Here is a 12,806-nt window from a genome sequence, read left to right on the forward strand (position 1 = left end):
ATGGGTTAAATACTTAGGACTTTCCAATGCAGTCAGCACCATGAATTGAGTAAATCACTTCAACCATCAGAAAGCTAACCCAAGCCATACTTGGCAGCATATTGTCTCAGTTCCTTGGGAGGCTGAAATGGGAAAATTGCATGAGCTCATGAGTTCAAGGCCAGCTTGGACAACACAGCATGACCCCTGATTCAAATAAGTTAAAATAAAATAAAAGGGATGGGGTATAGCTCAATGGTAGACCACTTACTGAGGATGTGCAAGGCTTTGGATAAACAAAACTAACTCCTCCCTCATCTTTCCCCACAATTAAGGAGGGAAAATATATTTAGGAGGGAATTGAGAAGCTCCTCTTGTTCCCTGTCTCCCTTCTACATTGTGAGGCATGATTTATGAGACTGTCCCCCAGGCACTCAGTGCCTACCGGTCATGATAACTCTAAATTTCCTTTGATAGTCTGGATGTCAGCCCCCTCTGCTTGGTACTAACAGATAAAGGAGGCATAAGACTGGGGAGGTGTAGGTATCTCAGCCATCTGCATGATCTCATTTTTTCCCTAGGCCCGTGCTTCTTCCTGTCCTGTCCCATTGGCATTGAGGACTTCCGGACCTGGTTCATTGACTTGTGGAACAACTCCATCATTCCCTATCTGCAGGAGGGAGCCAAAGATGGGATCAAGGTAAGCCCCACCCTCTGATTCCTCTCAAACTCCACCATCAGGCTGTCCCACCTAGTAAAGGAGAAACATTTCTTCAATATTTAGCGTGGAACTATTGGGATTAGTTAGGTTCTCTTTAAAAAGATAGAGCAAGGTCTGTGTAGACTAAGCTGCTTTCCATTTGGCAGATGACTCAATGGCCACTGCCTCTAAGGCTCTCTCTCTAATCCTAGGCCTCTGGCTCTAAGCCCAGTTCACACCACTTTGTAGAAGGCAGAGCAATAGAAAAGTAATTGAGCTGGGAATTAAGTAAAGCTCTATTATTGCCTTAGCTATTTACTAACTACTAATCAGTATGGTACATTGACCAAAGTTACTTAACCTTTTTAAATGTCCTCATGTATAAAAAGAAAGAGAGAGATAAATTCTGCTCTACCTTGTTTTGAAGACCAACAAAATAGGTAAAAAGATTTTTAAGTCAAAAAACTTTGTATAAGAAAGGAGTCATTTTATTTTTTATTATTAGATTTATTTATTTATAATAATAATGAGTCATTTTATTTTTTATTATTAAATTTATTTATTTATAATAATAATAAGGATTGAACTCAGGGGCACTCGACCACTGAGCCACATTCCAGCCCTATTTTGTATTTTATTTAGAGACAGGGTCTCACTGAGTTGCTTAGCATCTTGCTTTTGCTGAGATTGGCTTTGAACTCATGATCCTCCTGCCTCAGCCTCCGGAGCTGCTGAGATTACAGGCATCCACCACTGCGCCCAGCTTAGATTTATTTTTATTTTATTTTGATTTTTTGATGGAGGAAATACCAGAGATTGAATTCAGGGGCACTCGACCACCAAGCCACATCTCCCACCCTATTTTGTATTTTTTTTATTTAGAGACAGGGTTCCAAACTCAATCCTCCTGTCTCAGCCTCCCAAGTCGCTGGGATTACAGAAGGGTGCCACCCAGCCTTAGATTTATTTTAAAGTGATGAATTAAAAACACAAAATACAAATTAATGGAGTACCATGTGATGATTCAATACATGTGTACATCGTGTAATGTTTAAATCATATTAAACATACCTACCTCCTCAAACATTTATCATTTCTTTGGTAAGTAATACATCCTCTTGCACTTAAAATCCTTTTTCTTGCTTTTTGAAATTTACATTATTGTTATCTATAGTTACCCTACTATGCAGTAGCACACCAGAACTTCTCTAACTTCTAACTAACTACAACTGAGTACCCCGTGATCAACCTTTCCCCATCTTTGTCCCTTCTTCTCTCCCCTACCTCTGGTAACTACCATTCTACTCTCAACATCTATGTAAGGTTGACTTTTTTATTGATATAAATGCAGTACTTGTCTTTTTGTGTCTGGTTTATTTCACTTAACATAATGATCTCCAGTTCCATCCATATTTTTGCAAATGTCAGGATTTTATTCTTTTATAGCTGAATACAGAGAAATTTTGAGATAGGGCTCACTAAGATACGGAGAATACCTTTGACAAAATTCAGCACCATGATAAAAACACTGAGGAAACTAGGGGAAGAAGGAACTTACCTTAACTTCATATGTATATATATATATATATATATGAAACAAACACAAAGCCAACATCATAGTGAATGGGAAAAACCTGAATGCAGTTCCTCTAAAAGCAGAAGTGTGTCTGCTTTCACCAACTATGTTGAATACAACATAGTTCTTGAAATTTTACGCAGAACAATTAGGCAAGAGAAGGAAATTAAAGGGATACAAATAGGAAAGGAAGACAGGTGTATTCCCAGCTGTTTGGGAGGCTGAGGCAGGATGATCATAAATTTGAGGTTTGCCTAGGCCTAGGCTCAGTGAGACGCTATCTCAAAAAATAAAAATGGCTGAGGATGCAGCTTAGGTTAAAGACCCCTGAGTTTAGTCCCCTGTACTGGAAAAAAAAAAAAAAGAAAGAAAGGAAGAAGTCAAATTATCACTGTTTGCAGATTATATGATCCTATACTTAGAGGATCCAAAAAGCTCCACCAGAAGACTGCTAGAACTAAGAAACAAACACAGCAAAGTAACAGCACTGCAGGATACAAACTCATAGTACAAAAATCAATAGCTTTCCTATACACCAATAATAAATTTGCTGAAAAAGAAATCAGGAAAACTGTTCCATTCACAGTAGCCTAAAAAGCAAAACAAAAAAAAAAAAAACCCTAAATCTAGAGCTGGGCATGATGGCTCACACCTGTAATAAAAATAATAATTCTAAAGAAGAATGAAATATCATTTGCAGGAAAATAGAACTTGAGAGCATTATGTTAAGTGAAATAAAGCAAACAGAAAGTGAAGAGCCATATGTTTTCTCTCACATGTGGAAGCTAGAGAGAAAAAAGGGGGAAAAGGTTTGTGTGTTGGTGGGTGGGGGGGAAGGTCTCATGAAAATAGAAGGGAGCCCAGTAGAATAGAGGAAGGAGACCAGGGAAGTAGGGAGGGGAGGGATAGGAGAGGTCCTGGGATCCAATTATATTGTTATATCGTGTGTACGTACAAACATGTAACAACAGATTCTACTATTATGTATAAATATTATGCATCAATAAAAAATAAAAACATTTTCACATAGATAATGTCTGTTTTCAAGAAAGTTAAAAAAATTAAAGGTATCATGAGTAATGTATAATTTCCTACTTGTAAAGCAAAATTACAGGGTCATAAAAAAATTTGTATTATATTATGTTTCAGTGCACCTTTGGATCCATAAACAGATGAACAAAGAAAGTGTTGTATTTATATATACATAATAGAAAGCCATTCCTACTTAAAAAAGAAAGGAGTCCTGTCATTTGCAAAGACATGGAGGAACCTGAGGGACATGATCTGAAGTGAAACAAGCAGGGTCCAGAAAAGAAAGAACCCATGATCTCAATCTTATGTGAAATCCCAAAAAGTTGAACTCAAAGAGAGTAGAATGGGGGTTACCAGAGACTGGGGAGGTGGGAGTTGGGGCTGTGTTAGTCGAAGGACACAAAATTTCAATTCTACAGGAAAATTAAGTAAAAGAGTATAATATGTTAACTGTGATTAATAACAATGTATTATATACTTGAAAAGAGAATAGACTTGTGTTCCCGCCACACACAAAAAAGTAGGGGATCTCACATGCATATATTAATTTAGTTCAATTTAGCTACTCGACAATTTATGCATATTTCCACAAACATATGGGTTTTCTTTTGGGCGTTTGTTTGTTTGTTTTGGTTCCAGGGATTGAACCTAGTGGCAGTAACCACTGAGCCACATCCCCAGCCCTTTTTTTAAATTTTATTTTGAGACAGGGTCTGGCTGAGTTGCTTAGGGCCTCTCTAAGTTGCTGAGGCTGGCTTTGAACTCACGATCCTCCTGCCTCCGCCTCCCGAGCTGCTGGGATTACAGGCATATGAAATAGATGTAATTTTTGTTTGTCAATTTAAGGAGTAAAATTAAAGAAAGATTTTTTTTACAGCTTTACTACAGTTTGTTGTATTATCAGAATGATTTATATCAGTTTATACAAACATCTTCCTCGTTGGGAAGCTCAGGAAAATTCCACAGGAATAAGAGCCTCAAATTTTGTTCTGGTGGTGGTGATGGAGCAAACTGTGGGAGATCTCCCACTGAGCTACATCCTCAGTCCTTTTTATTTTGAGAAAGGATCTTGCTAAGTTGCCCAAATTGGCTTAAATTTGCATTCCTCCTGCCTCAGCCTCCCAAATTGGTGGGATTATAAGTGTGTGTCACTGCACCTGGCCAGAGCCTTAAATCTTTACATTTGAGGAAGCGCATGTTTTGAAGGAATGTGATTTTCTGCAGGAACTATAAGAGAGTGCACAAACAAGCCTCTAATGTGTGGATTCCCCTCCCATTAATTTCTCCTCTCCAGGTTCATGGACAGAAAGCTGCTTGGGAGGACCCAGTGGAGTGGGTCCGGGATACTCTTCCCTGGCCATCAGCCCAACAAGACCAATCAAAGTTGTACCACCTGCCTCCACCCACTGTGGGCCCTCACAGCATTGCCTCACCTCCAGAAGACAGAACAGTCAAAGACAGCACTCCAAATTCTCTAGATTCGGACCCTCTGGTAAGTATAAGCCACACTAAGGTGAAAATAAAAGTACTGATGGATGGAATTTTTCCACAGTCTTCATGCATATTCAGAGGTGGAGGCTAAAGGAATTGAAAAGTTTCAACAAGTCCAGGACCAGAATGTAGCCAGTACAGAGCTCTGAGTACAGAATCTTGAGTTAGAGATTGCATGCTTACAGCCTTGCTGAAACTAATTAATAATACATCCCAGCAAGATGCATTCAAGCAAAGACCCAACTTTCAGGCAGATTCCATGTAGAAATACCAACCAAAGAAGTAGAGCAATATGACACATTAGCACTCTCTACTTCTACCTTTCTTCTGCTACAATCCTGAGGACTGCTTCAGCTAAATGGATTTCATGCAACCCCTGTAGAAATCGGGCTGAGATGCATGACAAACTGGGCAGACATATCTAGAGCCTCAGACTCTAATGAGGAAAGGCAAATTCAAACAAGGGTATAGTGTTTCACATTGGCAAAATTAATGTGTGGAAGCATGGACTTCATACTCTGCATGGGAGTGTTCATTGGTAAAACTATTCCAGAGGACATTCAGCAGGTTATATTAAAATTTAACATATTTAGCTGGGCACGGTGGCATATGCCTGTAATCCTAGCAACTCTGGAGGCTGAGGCAGGAGCATCACAGGTCCAAAGCCAGCCTCAGCAGACCTTAGCAACTCAGCAAGAACTTGTTTCTAAATAAAATACAAAAAAAGGGTTGGGGATATGGCTCAGTGGTTAAACGCCCCTGGGTTCAATCCCCAGTGCAAAAAGAAAAACTTGCACAAATCCAATGGCCTTGCAGTTTTACCTCTCAAGTAGGAAGTCTTCCAGTTGAGTCAAATGCATTTTTATTTAAATTATGACCTTGTCAAAAACAGATGAAGATAAAGAAAAGGAGATGAAAACCCTGAGGTGTTTAGACCAGACATAGGGTTTGTTAGCTGGGGAGAAACAGATTCATATAACATGGAGCCTCGCTGCCGGGTTATGATCTCCTGGAATGGGAATTGTTAGAGACAAAAGTGTTCTTATGACACTTCTCATGTTCTCCCCAGTATTGGTGGGATGTGTGGTTCTTCTGCCCTCCCCTGAAGGGCACTTACGATGCAGGCAGAGGTGGTTCCCCTACACATCACACACGGCACCCTGTATAACGGAGATACCCCCAGGTGACCGCGTCCTTGCATGTATTTACAAACAGTGTTGAAGCGATCATCATGCTTTTCATAAATAACCTCTTAACTCCAAGCTCTTAATCATTTCCAAACCAAGAATCAAACTTATGATCAAGGTTTTTCCTGTTTCCCTTCTGCAGGCAGGACCCAGCCTTCCTACTCTCATTAGTCTATCCCTTTGCCCCTCTTTAGATGGCCATGCTGCTGAAACTTCAAGAAGCTGCCAACTACATTGAATCTCCAGATCGAGAGACGATTCTGGACCCCAACCTCCAGGCAACACTCTGAGGTCCCAGTAGTCACTGTCACCCCGGACTACAGAAGGCTGGCATCAGCTTCCTTAGCTCCTCCTCTCCCCTCTTCTTTCAGAGCGCTAGCTCTCCAGCCGAGGAGGAGAACAGGAGGGAGGAGGAGGATAAGAAGAGGGGCAGGTTCTTGGTGCTGCACCTTGGAGAACTTCCTACTAGGGATTGGTGGGGTGGAGTTTGGGAACTTGTGTCCCCTAAATACATTTACTGGCCTCCTCTCACCATTTTGGGGAAAAGATGATTCTGGGTCTTTTCCTTGATTTCTTATTTCAATTATAAATTCCTGGGCTTTCTGGGAAAAAGGGTTCAGAAGACATCAAAAAACTCTGCAGCAGCTCCTGATTCTCACAAACAACTCTGAGACAGTCGCAGGTGGGGAGGCCTGAGGGAGGCAGGACGCTCCGCAGACTTTCTTGCAGACCCTTCCCAACTCCATCACCACTGCCAACAACTCTTCCCCCAGAGATCTGGCCGGAGCCCAGAAAAGAAGCATGTGGTTTAAACAATGTGTAAATCAACCTGTAAAAGGTAAAAAGCAATGGAAAAGATGAATCTGGAGAGAGCGGACCCAGTTGCCAAGCAAGAAAGAAAACTGCCAGCTCTTGCCTTCTGGATAACAGGGGGTGTTGACAAGATGCCTGCCAATCTAAGAAGTCGCCAAACCACAAAAATAACATTACAGCCTTCAGAGAAAGACTCCTAGCTCTGTCTTTCTACCCTCTAATTTAACATGCATGAGAGTCAATAAACCCTACTTTTTAATTTTTTATTTTTTTATTTTGCATTGATTTTTTCCCCCTACCATCTGCCTATTTATTTTCCTCCCCTGCTTCCCCACTTCTTCACATGTCCATGAGATACTGGGTTGCTTTTTGAGGGGTTAGTTTGGCTTTTCCAAGTGGATTTTCTTTGGAGAATCTGATGCCATCTAATTGGTACCAGCTAAACACCTGTCATGCCACTCTATGTGGCATCCTTAGGGCCTATATAAGACGTGAAGCATTGGATCAGCAGTAGTGGGAGAAGAGGAACCCAGTTCCTTTAACTTCCCTTTCGCAAAAAGCACACGTTCTGGCCAGGAGCTCAATTGGCAACTTTGAGCTTCATTGTAGACTGGAGGAAAACCAAGAAATTGGAGAGACTCTTCTATCTTGTGGCTTGCTTGTCCCTCTCACTGCACTATTTAATGGTAGCCATTTCACCTGACTGAATCAAAATTCCCCAGCCAGCCCTTACTATTTGTTCTTGACAGGTGAATATTCACTTGCAAGAGACTGAACAGCCACGTGAGACACTCCAAATCAGAATTGTAGGTTCAAGGAGCTTGATTTGGTGGCCAATATCTGCCTTCCGGGGAGATCCCACATCTTGCAAGAAGTTGCTCTTTTCCTGATGTCCTGAAGGTCTGCTGGTCTATGTTCCTTCGGTTGACACTGAGTACTTAACTGTGTACCAGTTACTAGATTTAAAAAAATAAGAGACAAGACTTGGGCCCGTAAGCTCATGTCTAGTAGAAAATGTTGACCCCCATTAAATGCATACTACCTTGTATCTGGACCTTCAGGATCACCCAAGAAATGTAGCTGAAATCCAAGAAGTCAGCTAAGAAGCCTTTGATTAGATGTCTAATACATTGGGGGCAGAAGATCTGGGATCAACTAAGGTGGAACCTGAAAGACTATGGAATCTTGCTTGTCTGGAGTTGGCAAGTCTACTTCCTGCCACTTCTGAAAGCCCTAAGGGAACAGATTCCAGGCTGAACTGCCAAGTGGGCTGAAATTTCAGGGCTCTGCCAATCAGGGATATGTGGTGAGCTTGGGTTTAAAAGTTTGCTGTTCAGATTCCTAAGTAGCACAAGACTATCAGATTCTACAGGCATACTGGATCACTCTGTTCCACCCAACCGAGGAGTAGATTCATCTGAATCTTCATATCAGAATATTTTCATTTAGTTCCCAAAATGGTCTAGTTTATCACCCCCCACCCCCAAGAAAAGCTTCTGTTTTCATATGGTAGCTCCCAGGGAAGACAGGGTCCTCTGTGCTGGAGACTATTATTGCTATTGCTGCTAATTCCATGAGCTGTGAAGATCCCCCAACCAACTTGGCTGTAAAATATGCAATTCTGTGGTGGGAAGAAGCTGTTTGTCCAAGGATGGTGCTGAAATCACTGCCTTAAGGTCTCTGCTGCGCAAAATGAGGCCCCAGAGCTGGGTGTTCCAACTTAGAAGGAAGGAAAGACCAGATGGGCTTGCTTTGGACCTAGGCCTCTTCTGTGTACCCTATTCCAAGCTCCAGTCCCATGGCAAGGCTTAGACTTTTAATGCCATCTTAATCTGATGGTTGAGCCCTTAACTCTACTTTCCGGTGCTGCCCAGCCAGTGCCTTCTGACATGGATGTTACTGGCTACTTGAGAAAAAGGAGAGGGGAGAGCCCCTTCTTCCATTCCAACTGCCTCAGACCGCAGAGGGATTCTTGTCTCTCTGGTAACCATGGATACCACCATGAATTTTGTGTGGATCTTCAGCAGGTTTTTTTCTGGCGGCTTCTCGTGCTCTGACTTTTCATTTCTATTCTTGGGATCCATCACCCTCTGCTCTTGGTTGACTGCTGCATTTAGCCCAGGTGTCTAATTACTTTCCTCCAGAAAGTGTGTTCCCAACTTTGTGAAGTGGAAATGAAGCCTCAGCTTTCCCTCTGCAGCCTGGGACCTTGTTTACAGTTGCACATCTGGGCCCCTCATGGTGGGGATTGATCATCTCACAAAGGAATCCTGGTTATTTGGCAACTGTAGAAGAAGGTTGGGCCTCCTCATGGTGCTATAACCCCTTGGGACGCTCATCCAGACTTCTCTGAAGCAGAACACCAAGCTCCCCCGACCTGCTGCAAGAATGAACGGCAAGAAGCAAATCCGCAGCGTTCTCGCCTACCTACACACCTGCTTCTTGGTTGAGACTACTGGGATCCCTCAAAAGAGAAAACCGGGTCCCATAACTAAATTCTCAACCCCCAGGCACCTATGGAAGAATCTGGCCTAATTCTGGAATTTGTACTGTTTCCTTCCTCTCCAGCCCCTGACTTCATCCCTTACCAAAGCGAGCTAGTGTAGAACATGGTTCAATACCTAACATCAATCTATGGGGAGAGCCACAACTCAGAGAGGGGTTCCTCGGCAGAGTCCCTCTCATTTCTGGATGGGGAAGACCAATAAAGATGTGTCCAATATATTTTTTTCTCAGTCCCTGCCTAGGCACTAAAAAAAAAAATACTAGCAAATTGGAGGCTAATATGGGACCTGGTGTGTGTGTGTGTGTGTGTGTGTGTGTGTATGTGTGTATGTGTGTGTGTTCATGTGTATGTTTGTGTGTTGTGTCTCACATACACACACAAGCAGTTGGCTGTTGCTATGTCCTATCCTGAGGCTTCGTAGAGTATATTTAAGAATTCTATTCTTTGTGGCCACTTTACGGTGCTTATTTCTGTCTTCATGTAAATCCTATACCAATGCTCTTCATGTAGTGTAGCCATTGGGAAGGTAGAGGCTGGCAGGGAAGAAGAATTGGCTACAAGTCCATGGAGAGACCGATGTACTACATTTTGGTCTTGAGTTACCAACCTTCCAACTAATCCATCCATACTCCTTAAGGACTGAAGACAAATAGTGATTTTTTTTTCCTTTTCATTTCTTGCCTTCTGGTTTTCCTGGTTTGCAAGAGTATGAGTGCACCTAATATTATCTGTTAGTTCTAGATCCCCAAAACATACTATTCAGAGGGATACCGCCTTCTAGTGGTCTGAACTCTATTTCCCGTAGTATTCCAAAGAGTGGGAAGAGAGAAGCAGTAACAAACATCCTTATGTGGAAGGGTACCCGTGTGTAGCAACCCAGCATGTAGGTGAAATTTGCCTGACTGAATGGGACTCAGTCCTGCAAAACCAAGATCAAAGTGATGCTTACAAAGAGACATTAAGGATTCTTTATTCCAATGTGTTTGCGAGGGAAAGATGTTTAATTACACATTCATACACATTCAACGTGGTTCACATTGGCAAATGCAGCTCTTCATCATACTTTTCTTTCCTTAATCCTGTACCCCATAAGCCAACTTCCATGATAGGACATTTTTGTCCTATGTTCCCAAAGCCTGATATTGCCCTTTATAACTGAATCAGTTTTATATATTCATGACATCAATCAATCTCCAGAGATCTATCTCACTGCCCAGAGGGCAGGTGTGCGTGTCTGCTCAGCCTAGCCCTAGACGCAAGTACTGCCACCACAGATCCTAGAGAAGGTAGAACAAACTGGATGGAATTATAGCCTTAAAGTAAGGAAACCTCTTTAAATTCAGAAGCTGCAGGGAGACCAAGGCAGATACAGATGTTTTAACCATTTTTCTTAATGTTTATGACTTGGAAAATTTTCTATCATGTGATTATGAAAGTGAACGCCTAGTTTCTTGGTTCAGTCCTTCAATTCTGAAGACCATGGTTCTCAAAAGGATGGTTCCAGACTACTAGAATCAGCAGCAGCATCTGGGTACTTATAAGAAATTAAATTCTCAGGCTCTGCCCTGGGCCTAATGAGTCAGAAAATCCAGGGGTAGAGCCCAGCAACTCGTGTGAAGAAACCCCGCAGTGAATCTGATGCACGCTGAACTTGGAGATTTGACTGTTTTAAAGGGAAAGCTAAGTATCAGAGTGCCTACTTTCAGGGGCTTTAGGACCAAAAATAAGAAGGTCCTAGGTTATAATCCAGATGTTACTATTAGTTTCAACATCACTTTTATCATACTTCTTTATGTTTCGGTTTTCCTTACGTTTAATTTAACAAAGGAAACAATATGTGTGCTTCCAGGTGGAAGTTAGAGGAGTGTTTGCAGCTTTCCTAGTTGAAAGCAACCTTCAGAGAAAAATGTCACCTCTGAAATTTCTACTTGGCAAACTGCACGGAGGAAAGTGGTTGGAGGTCTCTTCCAGATTGCTCTTCTGGTGGACTATTTGTGTCTATTCTTAGCCTTTTCCCAATTATGTAATAGAATGGGAAAAGTGAAAAAAAAAATTAATTTGTATTTCCATAACAAGATGTTCTCCCAGGAACATCCCTCTCCTTTATTTGAGTTGCAAAGAGCACTACTGGTCTGAGAACCTGGTCAGAACCTTCTTCCCCAAGGCAGCTAACAACTTAAGGGTTCCAGGATTCCAAGGAGACCCCTTCTCTGTGCTCTGCTGGGCACCTAAATCCTTGGGCTTAAGCTTTCCCCACACCAGGTCATGGATACAGAACTACTCAGCCAAGGCAATAGAATAAAATCCTTAAAAAAAAAGGTCTGAAAAGAGCTTCATATATTGCAAAGTTCACAGACTCATGGGGCCATGGGGGAGATGAGGTTTTTTTGGAACTGGTTTTGTTTCAAATTTGTTGATTTTTTACCCTGTGAAAGAGCTTGAGGATGGAGCACAAAGAAACCTAATAGGACTAGGTTTCCTGTGCCCTGGCACTCAGCACTTGGAGGAAGGACTAAAGCCGAAGGAAGGCAAATAACTGCACTAAAATCACTCCCTTAGTCCCCCAGAAAGCCTGCCATGGGTCCTCTGGCCAACTCCGAGGGGGTCACCCTGCTTCCCTGCCATTTTTCTGAGAAGGAAGAAAGTAAGGAACAGGCTCCTGTTGCAGCCAATCTCTGGGCTACTGCTGTGCAGTGGGCCATCACTTCCTAATGTTCTTTTGTTTTAAAAAAAGATCTTTTTTTTTTTTTTTTAATGAATTCTCTAGCTTCCTTCCCCCCACCCCCACCCCATCCTGTTTGGGGCAGCACTCTGTGATGGAGTTTGTGTTTCTCAAGTGCATGGTGTTCCTCAGGTGGAGGGTGGGCAGGAATTTTCACAACAGTTTTTTGTTTTTGTTTTGTTTTTAATTTATTGGGCACAAAACCTCAAACCAGGATGTGTGTATGTATGTATGTGTGTGTGTGTTTGATTGATCTGTTGTTGGTTTTTTTTTTCCCTCTCTCATTTGACCCTTGCCTCTTCCAACCTACTCCCTTTTATAGCTAATGTAGAAAAAGCAAAATTGAATCTGGAAAGGAAATGGTTGTATATAGTTGCGGTAACAATCATGAAGAGAGCTGGGCTGTCCCCTCAGTAATTCATTTTAAATAACAAATTGGTCAAAAATTAAATTCATGCCTGGGCCAGCTGAAGAGGCCTTCCTCCCTCACCATGGTGGTCCCCCTCGTCTGGGCCCTCTGTCCTCAGGCATGTCTCTTCCCAGCAAGATTCATCTGTTCAATGCCATTTGCGTTTCAATAAAGTTATCTCCTGTATTGTCCACTGGTTCTCCAGCTCCCTCTCTGCCTGATTTCTGTCTCCATTTATTTTATGACCCATTACTTGATCTGGAAAGTAAGTCTGGTTGTGGTCATTTGCCAAACCCAGAGGCAAACCCACCTGCCTAGAAATGCCCAAACCCCAAATCCTAAATGGAATCTCTTTTGACTCCTTTGGTTGAGGTGGGGATGTCTCTGAGAC

At 42.2% G+C, this 12,806-nt stretch overlaps 1 protein-coding gene across 12 annotated transcripts in view; it reads left to right on the forward strand.

Annotated features, from left to right (window-relative positions):
- Positions 1–12,606, forward strand: part of Nav1 (neuron navigator 1) — a 255,035-nt gene extending 242,429 nt beyond the window's left edge. For all 12 annotated transcript variants that reach the window (XM_048809666.1, XM_048809663.1, XM_048809662.1 and 9 more), the window contains 3 exons: positions 561–679; positions 4,582–4,779; positions 6,160–12,606. In XM_048809666.1, coding sequence (XP_048665623.1) covers positions 561–679; positions 4,582–4,779; positions 6,160–6,255 — 413 coding nt within the window. In that variant the 3' untranslated portion in view covers positions 6,256–12,606. The remainder of the gene's footprint in view (positions 1–560; positions 680–4,581; positions 4,780–6,159) is intronic.
- The last annotated feature ends 200 nt before the right edge of the window (positions 12,607–12,806 follow it).

The sequence above is a fragment of the Marmota marmota genome, unplaced genomic scaffold (assembly GCF_001458135.2).
Source record: "Marmota marmota marmota unplaced genomic scaffold, marMar, whole genome shotgun sequence".
Taxonomy (NCBI): domain Eukaryota; kingdom Metazoa; phylum Chordata; class Mammalia; order Rodentia; family Sciuridae; genus Marmota; species Marmota marmota.